The sequence below is a fragment of the Actinia tenebrosa genome, unplaced genomic scaffold (genome assembly GCF_029948245.1).
Source record: "Actinia tenebrosa isolate PJP-AT-01 unplaced genomic scaffold, QUT_ActTen_1.0 PGA_scaffold11__36_contigs__length_13525064, whole genome shotgun sequence".
NCBI classification, from domain to species: Eukaryota; Metazoa; Cnidaria; class Anthozoa; order Actiniaria; family Actiniidae; genus Actinia; species Actinia tenebrosa.
Genome location: NW_028292571.1, coordinates 5542444 through 5557409, shown reverse-complemented (window position 1 = coordinate 5557409; position 14966 = coordinate 5542444). Strand labels below are relative to the sequence as shown.

The window sequence follows — 14966 nt, the reverse complement described above, 5'->3', positions numbered from 1 at the left end:
GTTCTGAAAATTCTGATCAAAATATTTGTGTTTTTTCTGGCGATTTACAAGATGAATTCCAGGTTCATGTTTTATTTATTTTTTCTTAGTAGCGTAGCTTTGTCAATGGTCTTTTATCCTGCCTTCAGGAAAGGCTACTTGTCATGGAAAAGCGAGCCTTCCTTAGGTTACTGGAATTTTCGATCCGACAGCTTTCGCAGAATGAATGACAACCTCAATGATTTTGAAGCAAAAACCTCTCACATTGCAAAGCAAAACGTTGACATTGAAAGAAGCGATTTTGTATCTGAAATACCGTACACTGAATATGGAAATGTCTCTCAATGCCCACCAAATATCTTCAAGAAAAATTCAACCAGGTTGTTGCAAACATGGTGTAGAATTGCCGAACGCTACAATATTTCCTGGGCTTCGTTTTATGGGTCGTTACTTGGTGTGCTAAGAAACACCGATATTATACCGTACGACTCGGATATCGACGTACTTGTTGATGCTTCAGATGTGGGTAAACTTCGGAGGCTAGAACATTCGAGGAATTTTGATGTCAAAGATCATAAAACTCGTCTTGTACTTGTGCTTGACTTTAAGCACCCTGTCGAGAATAGACGATACATCACTTGTGAAGGAAAGGTAAGCCAAGGGGATTTACCACTGTTTGATCTTCCTTCCTTCCTTCATTCATTCTCTTTTTTCCATCCTTCCTTCTCCTCCTTCATTCATTCTCTTTTTTCCATCCTTCCTTCTCCTCCTTCTCCTCCTTCTCCTTTTCCTCTTCCTCTCCCTCTTCCTCTTCCTCTTCCTCTTCCTCTTCCTCTTCCTCTTCCTCTTCCTCTTCCTCTTCCTCTTCCTCTTCCTCTTTCGTTCTTTCCTAATCACACATTCATTCATTCTCATTTTAGGAAGTAACAGAAATGTCTGACGAGTGTTCCTTCACGGATCCTATGGGACGTCTTATAAGTGGACCTCTACACATCGACCTCTACGACTACTACGACAAAGGAAATAATATCGAAGACCCCTCAGAAAAAACGCTCAAAAGATATGAAGTTAAAGACTTTTTTCCCTTCAATGAATGTAAGTTTCTTGGAATAAGATGCAAATGTCCTCAAAATCCTAGAAAATTACTCACGCAGTACTTCGAGACAAGGAATTTGAATCCCTCAAAGCGCTGCATTAACGGTATCTGGACTTATGTATAACGTAGCACCAACAAAAGTCAGTATGAGGTTAAAGCTTTACTGTGGAACCTCGCCTTACGGCCACCCGCTTAATACGGCCACCCCGTTATTGCGGTCAGCTCTTTTGGGTCCCGACGAAATGCCCATGCATTTACTGTAAAATGTACCCGCTTAATACGGCCACCCGTTAATACGGCCAACGGCCACTTTCTTGTGGCCCGATTGACAAACGTCCATACTTTTTAACCCCGTATTACGGCCAGGACAAATAGGTTACAGTTTAGGTCTGAATGTAAATACTGTAAAGTTATTGCTGCAAAATCTGTGATTCTTTTAATCATTCGGTTAACATTCTACAGTAATGCTTTTTGTAGAATCAGAATCAACACAACAACTTCAAACAGAAAAACACGTACAGCGCGATGCGCCGAAAGTATATGTCCGCATTTATTTTATAGCGGTACAGTATTAAAACGAGCCATGCCGATAGCCTGTCTGGGGTGATATCCAGCCTCGAGTCAGTATGGCTTCAAAAGAAGCTTCATTCGTCTGTACAGAGCAAAGTCACTGCCTATTTTAAAAAGTAGTTGTTACCGACTCAGTTTTCTCTGTTCTACTGTTATATTTACAGTCCTGTACTACTGTATAATTTAAAGTGCTACTAAAGTTGAGTTATAACTGAGCTCCAATAGCATCAGAAGTTTTAGAAACATTATTTAAGGATACAATATGCATTATTGCACTTAATTTGTTTAGTAGTTTCGTACTGATTAATAAAACACATTTCTAACATATTTTTGACAGCCCGCTTAATACGGCCATCCCGTTAAAACGGCTACTTTTGAATGTCACTTCGGTGGCCGGATTAACGGGGTTCCACTGTAGTTGCAAGGGTGGCGCAGAGGTAAAATGCTCGCGCTGATTTCACCACTGTAATACCTCTGTAAATGTGAGTTCCGAATCATTGCTTCGATCTCTGTGTATGCCACACTCATAAATTAGTCGTTCCGAGGTTAAGGATAAACCTAGGTCGAATTGGCATTGCAGTGCATTGTGGGTCTTTTTAGGGGAGATATTCAATCGATATTTCCTCTTTAACTTACTTATGAATCTCAGGGCGAGTTTATCCAGATGTAGGCAAAACATTTCATTACGTGGGAAGTGACTAAAATTGCCTCTTATACTGATTAGCAATTTCGATATTGGGTAAAAAACTAGCGCAGGTCTTACACGGTACAGTATTGGCGAGAAACTATAAAAGCGACACGCACAATCTTTTTTAGAAAACGCACAGGAAGCCCAACAGACCCCACGCAATCAATAAATAATAAATAAAGCGGGTTTTCCAATTGCGCGGTAAACCATACAAAAACAATTGAATACAAACACCAAAGCAGGCATAATTTTTTATTGGATCGAATATGGTCGTTAGTGTTGTCCGTTGCTAATAATTATAAAATAGATCAAATGAACCATCAAATATTAGTAAATGGACGGAAATGTGGGAGTCAAAAATTGGGAGTCAGTTTGATGGCATAGTTCAACGTTCCGGCTTCATCGCTCATCGCTAGTCAGTTTGAGATATAGAAAGCGACAAATCTACTCGATTTACAAGCTATATTTTTAGCAGTTCGTCTGGAAGGTTGCGATTCTAATAAACCCTGTAGGCGACAGACAAAGAGCAGAAGAACGGTAGGACTGCGGTAAAAACGAAAAGTATTCATCGCTGGGTCACACCATTGGGCTGCTTGTGCGGTAACAGGCTACGACAAAAAAAGGTGATTCCAAACTACAAAAATCATCTACGAAAACACCTTATTACGAGGTATTTAAACAGACTACGATCAATATAATAATATAATACAATCTCTATATAAATAATAGCCTTTAATTTGCTTTATTACCAAGTTTATTTGAAACTGTTTCATTTAGAGTTTTAGTATCCGTATTTTTTGGACAACTATACAGCCAGTATTATATTATTAATTACTAAGTTTGAGCCAAGAGAATATTCTCTTGGTTGAAGCTGAGAATTCTCGGCATTTTCGTAATGGTATAAAAAAATGTATGGGGGTGTTAGACCATCGCTAAGATTTTATTTTGACAGCGACAATGTGACACATTTTCTCGAGAGAGTGCTATGCGCTTAAAGATTATTCCAATTCTAATTAGCTCTCTAGAATCGTCTCTTTTTACTAGTTGACTGAAAAAGACACAGAGAATGGAATCTGGAATCTTTCGCATCACGTTTAGGATTTTATTTTGGCAGCAATGTGACACATCTTGTCCTGGAGAGCGTGCGACATATAGGTAAACGCGTCTACAGATTCTTCAAATTCCCAGTATAGCTCTGCAGAATCGTCTCTTTTTACCAGTTGACTGAAAAAGCCAGAGCTTCTCTGGAAAAAAACTGGAATCTTTCACATCACATTGTTTACTCAGAAAAATCGATTGAGCCTTTGAAAAACCAGATTACTGGAAATAAACTTGACTGAGAAAGATGACCAAGGAGCTTAGTCTTCGGGGAAAAAACTGAAATCGTATCTTTCACTTCTCATTTATATCGTTAAAGTTTAACTCATTAATGAGAAAAATTGTTGAGGCCCTACAAAAACCAAACTATGCATGAGTACTGAAAGGGACTAGCTCAATTAGAGCAACATTGACCTTAGCTTGTAATTGAGCTGCTTCGAGTTGTACGAAAGAGTGCTAGGACTTTTAAAAGTATGCAGCCATGTTGGGCTAACGATTGATCGATTCGTATAGGTTACACTAGCTCTGACTGGCGGCGAAGGGTACTATGCGAGACTTTTATTTTAAGGTACAAATTCAAATTCCAATTCTATCGTGGAACGAGGGTCAGGTTTCTCTTTAAGTGCTACTCTTTTAAAACATTTTAAATATTTTAAGTTTAAACTTTTTAAAATTTGCACCAATTATTTTGTAGTTTTTCATGGTAGGATGCGAGCTTTTTGGTAACTTTGTTTGCGTTTGTTTTGAACTATGTCATTACGAAACAGATCCCCTCAGCTTGGGTGTAATGTTTTTCCATTTCAGACCACGTTTCATTTTTTTAATCAGAAGATTCGAAATATAATTGAGTTATATCAATGTTCATGTGTCTTCTCATGCGCAACCGTTAAACAAAGAAATGATACTCAAAGAAAATGACACACGTGCAGTCTGAAATAGGAAATCGAAGGGAAAGTAGTCTATTGGCTGTTGATAATATCTTATGATGTGACGTTAGTAAGTGTTTTGTTAAGTAACGTTTGGCTTTGTGGCATTGCTGTCAACCAAACCAAAACATAGATTATTTGACCAAAAACCAATTAATAACCCAAAAATGAGAGTCTCTGGATGAATGTTGAAACCGCAACACAAATCAGTATATGTTTCTTTCCTTCTTGCTATCTATCTTTCCTGACGCTTTGAACCTTCTTTCAGTCTGCGTTGGTTTATTCGTTCTTTTCTTCCTCCCATTCATTCCCCTCTCCTTCCTTCCTTCCTTCCTTATCTCCTTCCTTCCTTATCTCCTTCCTTCCTTATCTCCTTCCTTCCTTATCTCCTTCCTTCCTTATCTCCTTCCTTCCTTATCTCCTTCCTTCCTTATCTCCTTCCTTCCTTCCTTCCTCCTTCCTTCCTTCCTCCTTCCTTCCTTCCTTGCTCCTTCCCGTTTTAATCTTCCTTCCTTCCTTCCTTCTTTCAATCTTTCTTCCTTTCTTTTTCGTATTTACGTGACTTTTTTCCTATCATCCAAACTGACAGCTTCGAATCCGCAGTGCTAACACACATAAACTAATTATAAGATAAACAATCAACGAGGCCTTAAGTTATAGGGTAAGATCATCTGATACTGATTAACACGAACCCCCTCTTAATGCTGATATTGAACTAGGCTCCTATTACACTCCATTACGCGTTCCAGGACAAGAAACAACTCCGTCAAACCAATCCTTGGGGGAATTCTTGTATTGCCTTAAATGTCCACGATATTCCAGGAATGCTTAAATAAATAGCAACAAATTTGATATTCCTGTGATATTATTTTTCACGTTTAGCCGCGCGAGAATTATCACATAAATAAAGAAGATTCGTGCCGTTTTTGTGTCCTTCCTCGATAAAAGTTCTTCCGTAAAGTGAAAGAAATATTTCTTTCAATATATAGTACGTTTTCATATCGTTTTCTATATGATAAACACCAGTAAACCAGAGGCATTTGGAATAGTCATCACTCTGATGTGAGCCATTGTTCTTTATACAAGCATCATAATGGGATAATGAGTTTTTTGAACAAACTCTCAGAGCTTAAACCGCTAATTCAAGATAAACATCCAGCAAAAAGGGATCATTCTCTCGTTACAGTATCGCTTACGGTACGAACACAATTTGTGCTGTATATTTTGAAGAATCACATTAATTACTGTCCATTCGCGTCTAACTCGTAGTTACTCTTCATGAACATCAGGTACAGGTAAGCAAAAATCTCTATACAGTATTATTTTCAGTAGGAACTTATCTGGTTTCTAATACAATATCAGCTTCGTTGATAAAATTATGAGCTATAGCAGCTTAACTGAACTGTTGGGAATTTAAACGAAAGCATGTCATTGCGTAATTAGGTAACCATTAGACGTGAGATATAATTTAAAGACTTAAAACAAATTTTCTTCGTAAAGTAAAGTAAGAAGAAGGGGAGAAAATCCTCAGTAATTCCTGGTTATTGTTTAAAATTATGATACTAGACATCAGATAGTTTAGAATCTCGCAATGCTATCATAAAAGGATTTTCAGTCGTAGCCAATCTTATTCTTATGTTTGTTCTTATGATTGTCCATGAAATGTTTGAAGTTCAGATATACTAAGTGTCTCGTAAACCTATCAGCATAAAGTAAATAGTATAAACCCACCCCATTAGGCAAAGCTTGCCACGGGTACCAGCATAACCTATAGAATTAAGAGCTTATTGTGGCATTCATTAACACTAGATAAAACCTAATAACAGATGCTTTTTTTTTTTTACAACTCCAAGTTAGTTCTTGCATGTCTTCAATGTTCTCGCTAAGTAAAAACAAAAAAACAAAAAAACCGCAAACGCTAGAGAAGAGAATAAAAATTTTATGTTGCGTCGGCCTTTACTAATACTTGTGTCGGCTCTCATCCGGAGAGAACCAGACTTTAGCTCTAATGATATATTTATAAGAATATAACACATGTGAAAATATCAGATTTAGTAAAAGTCTCTGCTCGTCAAGAAACAGCTAGATACGAAAAATATGTAAACTATATATACGAAAACTTATAACTTCTTTCCTTGGCAGAAAGCCGCACTGTTCCTAGTACCAGTAATGGCCTTCACTATGCGAGGCAACTGAGTGCTAGGGGGAACACTTCTAAAAAAATTTCCACAAAGCGAATCAGTAGTCTCCTTCACAGTTCCCTGCGCCATCTTGAAAGGTAGCCTTGCCTTTGCATCGCAGCAAGACGAACGGTGAGCTTGCAATGATAGAGACATGTGAATAATTGTCCAAGGTGTTAAAAAAGGCCTCTATCAATGCAAGCTCACCGTTCGTCTCGCTTCGATACAAAAGCACGGCTACCTTTCAAGATGGCGCAGGGAACTGTGAAAGGGACTATTTCGACAGGAACCAGATTTGAACCATTTATAAGGGATACTTGTATATTTGTCGCCCTATGCGAAAGTGTGTCCCTGGTATCGATAACTGGCCATATGAATGTACACTTCACCAACCTTCTTATTTGACACTAAGATTTGTTTGCTCTTTTTTCTTTGCTCTTTTTTCTTTGCATCAGTTTGTACATGTAATTTTTGCCCTAAACCCCCTTCGATACACCGGCAACCAATCGAAATAGAGCCCTTGCATGGGACGTCAAAACAGCTCGATCTGGGGGACAAAGCAAAAGAATTTCAATCTCCTGAGAATTGGAACCTATTGTTTTGTCCCCCATATTGAGCTGCATTCCAAAGTGCTGCAAGGGACAGGCACCGCGGAGGGGGAGGGGCTGGTAGGGCCGCGGCTCCACCACTTTTTGCGCTAAAAAGAAAAATAATTAAAATAAAAACAAAGACTTAAAACAAGTCAAATACTATGATTTTATTCCTTTTTCGTTTTTCAATATGATAAAATTATTTTCAATTGTCAGGCCCCCCCCCACTTTTGAACATGCTCCGCGGTCCCTGAGGGGTCTATATGGCAAACAATTTTACATGTGAAAACGCTTTGTGTTTGCAAGTGAACACGAGACTAGTAGGTCCAAAACAGTAGTTATTCAAATTGGTCGGCATATTTCGATTCAGAGTATATAGATATTTTGAGAAAGAGATTTCTGTCTAATTTGCAAGAAAACCTTTCTTCAACGTATACGTCCTTTTTCCCTTCACGAGTACTTCCCGAGCACTTTCCGAATACAATTCGGCTCAACCCACACACGCGTTGGTGAGTTGACAAGCGGCTTTATCCTTCAAAGCGCAGAGAAAATTCACTTACGCAGACTGGACTTCATGTTTATTTTCCTTGATATTTTTCTCATTCAAATTAATTCATGTCCATTAAAAGGCTGTTTGCTCTTTTGATTTATTTCGGACATCAAATCAATCATTTTGAACACAAATAATTGCCTATTTTTTTAGTGACATTTCATTTGAAGTTTGAAGTATGAAGGCGCCTCTGTGTCTGGTACATTTTTACATCCACAAAATGAATTATTCTCAGTTCTTAATTAAAGATTCCTGGTTGTTGTCGCCATAGGGCTGCCTACACTTTAAGTCTAAATTGAAATTTCTCATTGTTATTGGCGCCGTCTCAGCGCATGAATTTTATTGAATATGGTAGCAAGAGAAAACCCGGTCTAGTCAGTGTCCACAGACCTGTACTGGAAACAAGGCAGGAAGGAAAATAATCTGTTGTCATTTAGCTTGTGGCCATGAGCGGTCGTTTTAAAATAGAATCTTTACGGAATCTTGAACTGAAAAAAGCAAAAACAAAAACAAAAAACAAAAAACGAATAAGTATCTTGTATTTTCTATTTAACAATTTCAATAATATATTTTTTCATTCTAGGAATCATTATCATCTCTACACTTAGTTCTACTTTTATTTTCGTTCTTCATCTCTACATTGTTTCTTTATTTTATTTATTCGAATTTAGTTTCTCGGCTTTTTTACATTTCTTCCCTTCTTTCTTTTTCTTCTTTAGTTTTTCTTTCTCGGCTTTCTTCTTCTTCTTCTTCTTCTTTTTTTCCTTCTTTTCTTCCTTCTTTCTTTCCTTTTGACTTTCTTTCCTTCTTTTTCTTTCTTTCTTTCTCTCTTTCTCTCTTTCTCTCTTTCTCTCTTTATTTTTCTTTCTTTCTTTCTACTTCCTTCCTTTCTTCCTTTCTTTCCTTTTTCCTCCCTCCATTTATCCCTCAATCTCTTCCCTATATCTCTTATTAACTTTTATTCTATTTCTTTCCTTTTCAATTTTCTCCATTCTTTTCATTCTTCCTTCCTTCCTTCTATCTTCCCCCTCACTTCTAGATCTTCCATTCTTCTCAATTTTTATTATTATTTGCCTTTGTTGAATTTAAATATGACTGACATATTTCAAAGTTCAGTACCTTTCTCTTATAATATGTTTTAAGTGTCCTTCAATTGACTATCCGTTCAACGGAAAACATCGTTAATGATTAGCCACAGTAACTATACCATTAGAAAATATCGAGAAAAAGGTTTCCCCCCAAAAAAGAACATTAAATTACGCGAGATTCAGTTTAACTTTTCTTATATGATTATCCGAATCATCTCGGATCATCTCTCAAAAAATCTTGCTTTTTAAAGCTTGGGTGATTACCAGGTCAACCTTTAGAGCAAGAATCGCAGTCTGTAATGTGTGCATCAGTGGCGGATCCAGGATTTTTCAAAGGGGGGTTCCGTTTCTTAAACTGTGTATAATTCTCTTTTGTTTAGTCGATGTTTGCCAAAAAAATTGGCTCTAATCACCTAACTTACTATCTAGTAACGGAACTTAAAGGTAAATTAAACATTATAACAGCAAATATCTATCATTTCGTGTTCAACATCATCTTTGTGGATACTTTTAAGCAAAATTTATATAAGACATATTTCTATTACCTAAAAGATCAAACCTTCAAGGGGGGTTCCGTGGACCCCTTCGACCCCCCTGGATCCGCCACTGTACATTTTCAAGTGCTATTGTTGTTTATATTTTTAATAGCTTTAGAAATCTCAAGATATTTGGTACGCAAAGAGCACGTTTTGTGACTACTTAAAGTGGCAACTGATATTGGTCAGATAGAGATTAATAAAACAATAGGGTTGTTGAGTATTTTTCGAAGTAAAACGCAAATGAAAAAGATACAGGCTTTCTCGCTTTATACCACAAATTACTATCTCAGAGTTAAGTCAAAAAAGGCTTAAACACGCTGGTAGGAAACTTGTTCTGAAAAGTTCCTTGAGCTTGGCAGAATAACAGGTCTCAATTTATGCAAAAATCCTAACAAGGTATTCATTATTTTTGTTCTAAATTCTGTCAATACATTTTCATATTTTTCTACAAAGTTTTTCAGTATTCTGTTGAAAACTTTCGGTTCTTTGTTATATTTGTTTAGTTGTGTACGTATAACAAGTGATTGCGGTTTTTATGTTTAAAAAAAGAAAATCAAAATAACATGTCGTGTTTACATGTAAGGGTTGTGAGGAAAATAATGATTGATCTTTGATTCGAGTGAGCTAGATATCAGATTCAGTACTAGTGATAAATGACAGCTTAAATAAGAAATATGTTCTAGTATAAGGTTCTAGTTATGGAACAAAGCTTTTAAACTCGGTTTTTTCCTGAGGTTACATCAAACAACGAGCGCTAAAACGGTTTCTTCACCGTTTTTCAATGAACCACTTATTCCTATATTTAGCCTATATTGTTGGTGTTAGTAATCCCACTTATAATTGAGTCAAAGCCGGCAGCAGATTATACTAATTGGTACTGTATCTTATAGAAATCTTATTTAAATATGGCCTGATCTTGTGGTGTTGTACCCAAAATGTTGTATTCGACTCGGACCAAATATGATGTTGTTTGAAGCGAGTATATAGAATTGCTTCAAATTGCTTCAATATCAAGATATCGTGGCGTGAAAATATGATAATAACCTGGATACGAATGGACAGAGCTCGCATGAGCACTTGACCGTTTGTCGCCGTATAGCATATTTTCATCATGAGCAATCAAACGCGTCCCGGGGAACGTTCAAATCCGTCAAGACTCAAGACAAATCTCCTGTGTCCGCGTTGCAAAGGTCTCTCCCCGGCTCTCAGTAAGAGATGTCATTTTTCTTCCCTTCCAACATTTCCACTGGCTAAGTTTTTATTTTTCGCTTTGACGCATTACGCATTTCTAAAAACAGTTCCCATTGTCTTCTTTCTGCTCTCTTACCTTCGCTTCGCGCATTCTTGATTTCGTCACGTAGTACAAAGACGTACGTTTGCATGATGGCGCCATTTGACTTCCTCTACCAACATTTCTTGCACACTCCCTTTTATTCTCGTTAGGAAATACGAATTTCAATAAGAAAGAAAATTCGCGAACCATTGTACCTGAGCAGATTGACCAAATACATTTACAGTAAGGTTTTTCTACCAAGAGTATTGCTTGGGCTGCCTGTGGTAAGTTTGAAATCAGACCAACTTTTCAAGGACATATCTTTTCTGTTTACAAGGAAAGTTTAAAGTATTTTTCGCATGGTTTCTCTTAATGCAAGGGCTTAAGCTTCTTGAATCGCGTTTCCGGCGACTTCCAGTTACAAAGCACAGTAAGTGGACTCTATTCTCGAGAGTTCTTTTCACCACTAGTCACGGCGGCGGATTGTGTAGGTTCTTTGAGATTTCCTAAAATATCTAATTACTGTGGTTTGCCTTAAGAGGAAGTGCTCAAGTAGAAAAGTAAACATAAAAAAACAGATTATAATGTGAGTCGTTTATAGGAAATTATACCAAGACTGAACGAACAAACGAACGAACGAACGAACGAACGAACGAACGAACGAACGAACGAACGAACGAAAAAACGAACGAATGAACGAACGACTTATTAGTTTTTCTTCCTTAGCTATTTTCAATGTCAATGAGCAAAAGTCTAAAGTTAAACGTAAAGAGCATCACTAGTTTTTTTTCTTTTTCTGAGAAACAATGCGATCCAAAGGAAACTACAACGGCTTCCCGGATGACTGACTTATTTAGAGAGTTAGTCGTGAACCAATCACATCCCTAGTTATGTAGATCCTGTTTTGGGGTATTGACCAATAAGGACTTACTAAAATTGTACGAAAGAGATTGTGATTTACTCATATTGTTACGATTAGTTAAAACATTTTTGTTGTGAAATTGCAGCCCTGTTGAAACTTCAGGAGGATCGCACACAAAGTTTAAGAAACAAGTTGAATAACACCATTAAGTCAATAACCATTTTAGGCAATTTCCGGAAACGTATAAGGAAAATAGATTTATCGGAGCTTTTAGAAAGCAAATGCAATTATAATTGTGTCTTTTGTTCAAATTAGTATGTGATTATGTATAACCGTTTCAATATTTTTATTATTTTATTAGACATGCAGCTCTTTCAGCTGTTTTCTTTGCCTCTTCCCGCATGTGTTCTTCAGTTCTGCCATGCGTGAACTCTTCCATGATTGTCGTTGCCTCCCCACCTTTATTTCTCCTTCTTCCTTGAGGGTTCCATTCCAATGTCCGTATTTCCCTCTTTCCTTCGTAAGGTATTTCCAATCCGCCTCCAGCCCTCTCCTTCACTACAACACTCATTGGTATTTCCGCGTCTGTTCTTTCCCAAAGCTCTTCGTTAATTACTGATAGTAGATAGTCTGTTTCGAATTCCTTTATGCTGTTTGAGGTGATGAATTTTGCACTTGTTTCTTTAAACCTTGGTGATGTAGTTCCCCAGGAAGTTGAACATCAGGTTGACTTGGATCATTTGGGGTAAAGTTGTCTTAAGTTCCATTTCGTAGCTCTCGAGATTTTTCTTGTTTGTGACTGTTTCTCTCAGTTATCTTTCCAACCATCATGCACACTGTTCCTCCTAGCAAGCAAGCATCGTTTTTTCTCTTTGTCACTGATTGCAATGTCGATTTTGTTGGAATTGTTTTCTGGCGCTCTTTGAAGGTGAAATTCTATATCCAGCATAATTTTGGCTACTGCTGTTGGCACACGTGTATCTTATATTTTATAGTGAGCCTGATTGGTTGATATATTTGCACTTTTCAGTTAATGTGATTGGTTGATTCTAGCTCATTCTACATAGCCTGCGTCACATCCGGAATTTTCTATGTAAATACGAAGAAAATTCCGGATGTGACGCAGGCTAATTCTACAGTGTACCTCCTTCATGTTCTCTTGACCTGATCGGTTTATTCTTTTGTGCTTTCCCGGTGCATCTGATTGGTTGATTGACAGGCGATATAATCCAATCAAAACGAACTCTATGAGATTTTTAAAGACACTGATCGCATCCAAACAACAGCCATTCGTTCTATCTTTATTTCTTGCTACAGTGAACATGTTCATGCCTCAGGAATTTATTCTTCATACTTAATAAATTACTTCATAATAACTCTTGAACTAGTTGTTTTCATTGTAAACACTTTACTGCAAAATTGTTATGAGGCTGCGAAGACTAAACATCCTTGGTGGGAGGCTTTGATCACTCGTAGAAAAGCCCAAAGCGACAAAGAAACATTGTTTTCTAGGTAAATGCCCATTTATTTTGGAATTTCACTCCTATAGCGCCAAACTACTGGGAGTTTCCGAATGTAGCATATTCCAAATTTTTCGGCCTTTTTTTGAAATAACCCTAGCTATTTGGCTGTGCACCCCCCGTGTTTTCTACATCATTTGGCAATTATAAATTGGCGTTTTATTTAGGAAATATCCGAATATTTTCGTACTACGATCAGAGGCAGCCATTAGGACATGAACATAGATGTTTATAAATATGATTTCCTAGCTAGCCTATTCTTGATTAAGGCATAAAAATACAAATACACAAATTATTTCTAATAATTTTCTAGAACACTAAAAAGAAACAAACCGGCTTTTATTAACAACGCGAATTCGGGAATTCACCGTTCTTCAGCTATTTAGGGTCAACTTGAAAACTTCATTCGCGACGAGAAACCAAATTGGTCGACAGGCATCGTTTCATAGCATGAGAATTCGAAAAGTAAGCGAAATATTGAGCCATTTTGAACATGCAGTCTGCAGGCCGGTTGCTTTGTGCAGGGATATATTTTTTAATCTTCTTCTTCCTTTTTAGGGAAGAAATTATTTTAAAATATCTATCCAATTCAAAACGATTTTTTTTTTGAATTAAAACTAACCAGATTTTCTCGTGATCAACTCCGGTTAGTGCCATACAATAAATATATATATATACATACATATAAAAGCCCGGTATTAAACCCTTTATCCAAGTAGAGCGCATTTAAAATACTCTTATTTCACTCAAAACACCTATAAATGATGTCCGCTTATCGCCAAAAAATAATAATTTTAGATCGAAAAAAAAAAAAAAAAAAAAAAAAAAATCAATTTGATTCAAATTAAGAACGGCTTTAGCGAATTAGATTACTCTAGATGATTTTAGTTCTCCGCGTAAGGGGATTTAATCTTAACATTAAAACCTGAAGGTCTATTTTGCTTCAGGTCATTTTACATTGACATTCTATTTCCGGTTTTTTCTTCTTTTTTTTTTTTTCCTAGGAAATAAAAACTTCAGTTTTAGAGGAGGCGTTCAACGTGGGGAAGCCTTTTCAAATGAACTGAATTACTTCATGAAAAGAAAATGTAAAATAGCTTGGAAGAAAACCTGAAGACATAGCGAGACTCTACGGAAAGCTAGATCCTGACTTTCTGCATTGAATTGGTAAATTATTTAGCTCTGAATCCTAAAGAAATGTGTGATTCACCAGTTGACCAAGAGATGGACTCCATGAACAGTACATCACCTATAACGAACAGAAAAGAGACGGTGGCTATCTGTGAGTCTCAAAATCCAAATACTAAGAAGAATAAGAGCAAGAGAATTATGATCATGTGTGTACTGCTCGCCATTGGGGGAATTACTTGTTGTATTGTTGGAGTCGTATATTTCGAGAAAGCAAGGCAGTTGTCTGATAGCAGCAAGAATGAACAAAACCAGAAAACAGGTCCTGACACAAAGCAATCAGGAAAACCAGAGAATGGAGGAACATGTGCATTGTCAAAAGAAGTTCAAAGTTCAGGTATTTTGAAATTCCATTTTTATTTCATAATCAAAATAACCTTCATAAATAAAAGTCATGCTATAGCGGTGTTACGACACTATTAGATTCAATAGAATTCTAATGGCATATGAAAAGCACATTAGAATCAAATCACTAAAAATTACCACATAAATGTATGACCGGGGCACGTACTATAAACTGTTTGAATTTTGAATTCAGTGTCACGATTCTCGACCAAACAATGAATCAAAAGTTAAAGTAAGAGTTTATTCCCGCACTTAGATTCGCTGAGAAGTTACATTTTTAATTAAAAAAAAAAAAAAAAAACAGGTACAATTTACTGATAAGTAACAAGCGTTTTCTCGTGGTTTTGCCTTTGAAGCGATATTCGATGTTACACTTGATTATATGTTTTTAAATAGAACAGTTAACATCATTTTTCATTTTCGATAGAGCAACATCATTCTAGTGTTTATCACGAAAGGAACTTGGCCATGGAA

At 36.8% G+C, this 14966-nt stretch overlaps 2 protein-coding genes across 5 annotated transcripts in view; both read left to right on the top strand.

Annotated features, from left to right (window-relative positions):
- The first annotated feature begins 201 nt into the window (after nucleotides 1-201).
- On the top strand, nucleotides 202-1199 carry LOC116297490 (uncharacterized). Its single transcript, XM_031705717.2, has 2 exons — nucleotides 202-630; nucleotides 900-1199. The coding sequence occupies exons 1-2, from the start codon at nucleotides 202-204 to the stop codon at nucleotides 1197-1199; spliced, it is 729 nt and encodes a 242-aa protein (XP_031561577.2).
- A 4154-nt stretch (nucleotides 1200-5353) lies between these two features.
- Nucleotides 5354-14966, top strand: part of LOC116297485 (uncharacterized) — a 31794-nt gene continuing 22181 nt past the window's right edge. Inside the window, exons 1-2 of one of the 4 annotated variants that reach the window (XM_031705708.2) lie at nucleotides 5354-5652; nucleotides 13964-14484. In XM_031705708.2, coding sequence (XP_031561568.1) covers nucleotides 14157-14484 — 328 coding nt within the window. In that variant the 5' untranslated portion in view covers nucleotides 5354-5652; nucleotides 13964-14156. Of the gene's footprint in view, nucleotides 5653-9527; nucleotides 9701-10733; nucleotides 10862-13263; nucleotides 13425-13963; nucleotides 14485-14966 lie in introns of those variants that run through there. The other 3 variants (XM_031705707.2, XM_031705709.2, XM_031705713.2) reach the window with 3 other exon arrangements.

Bases quoted from the DNA above. Each gene is read 5' to 3' on its own strand.
- LOC116297490 (XM_031705717.2), top strand. From the start codon at position 202: ATGAATGACAACCTCAATGATTTTGAAGCAAAAACCTCTCACATTGCA. The intron at 631-899 runs GTAAGCCAAGGG...TTCTCATTTTAG, and splicing joins ACATCACTTGTGAAGGAAAG to GAAGTAACAGAAATGTCTGA.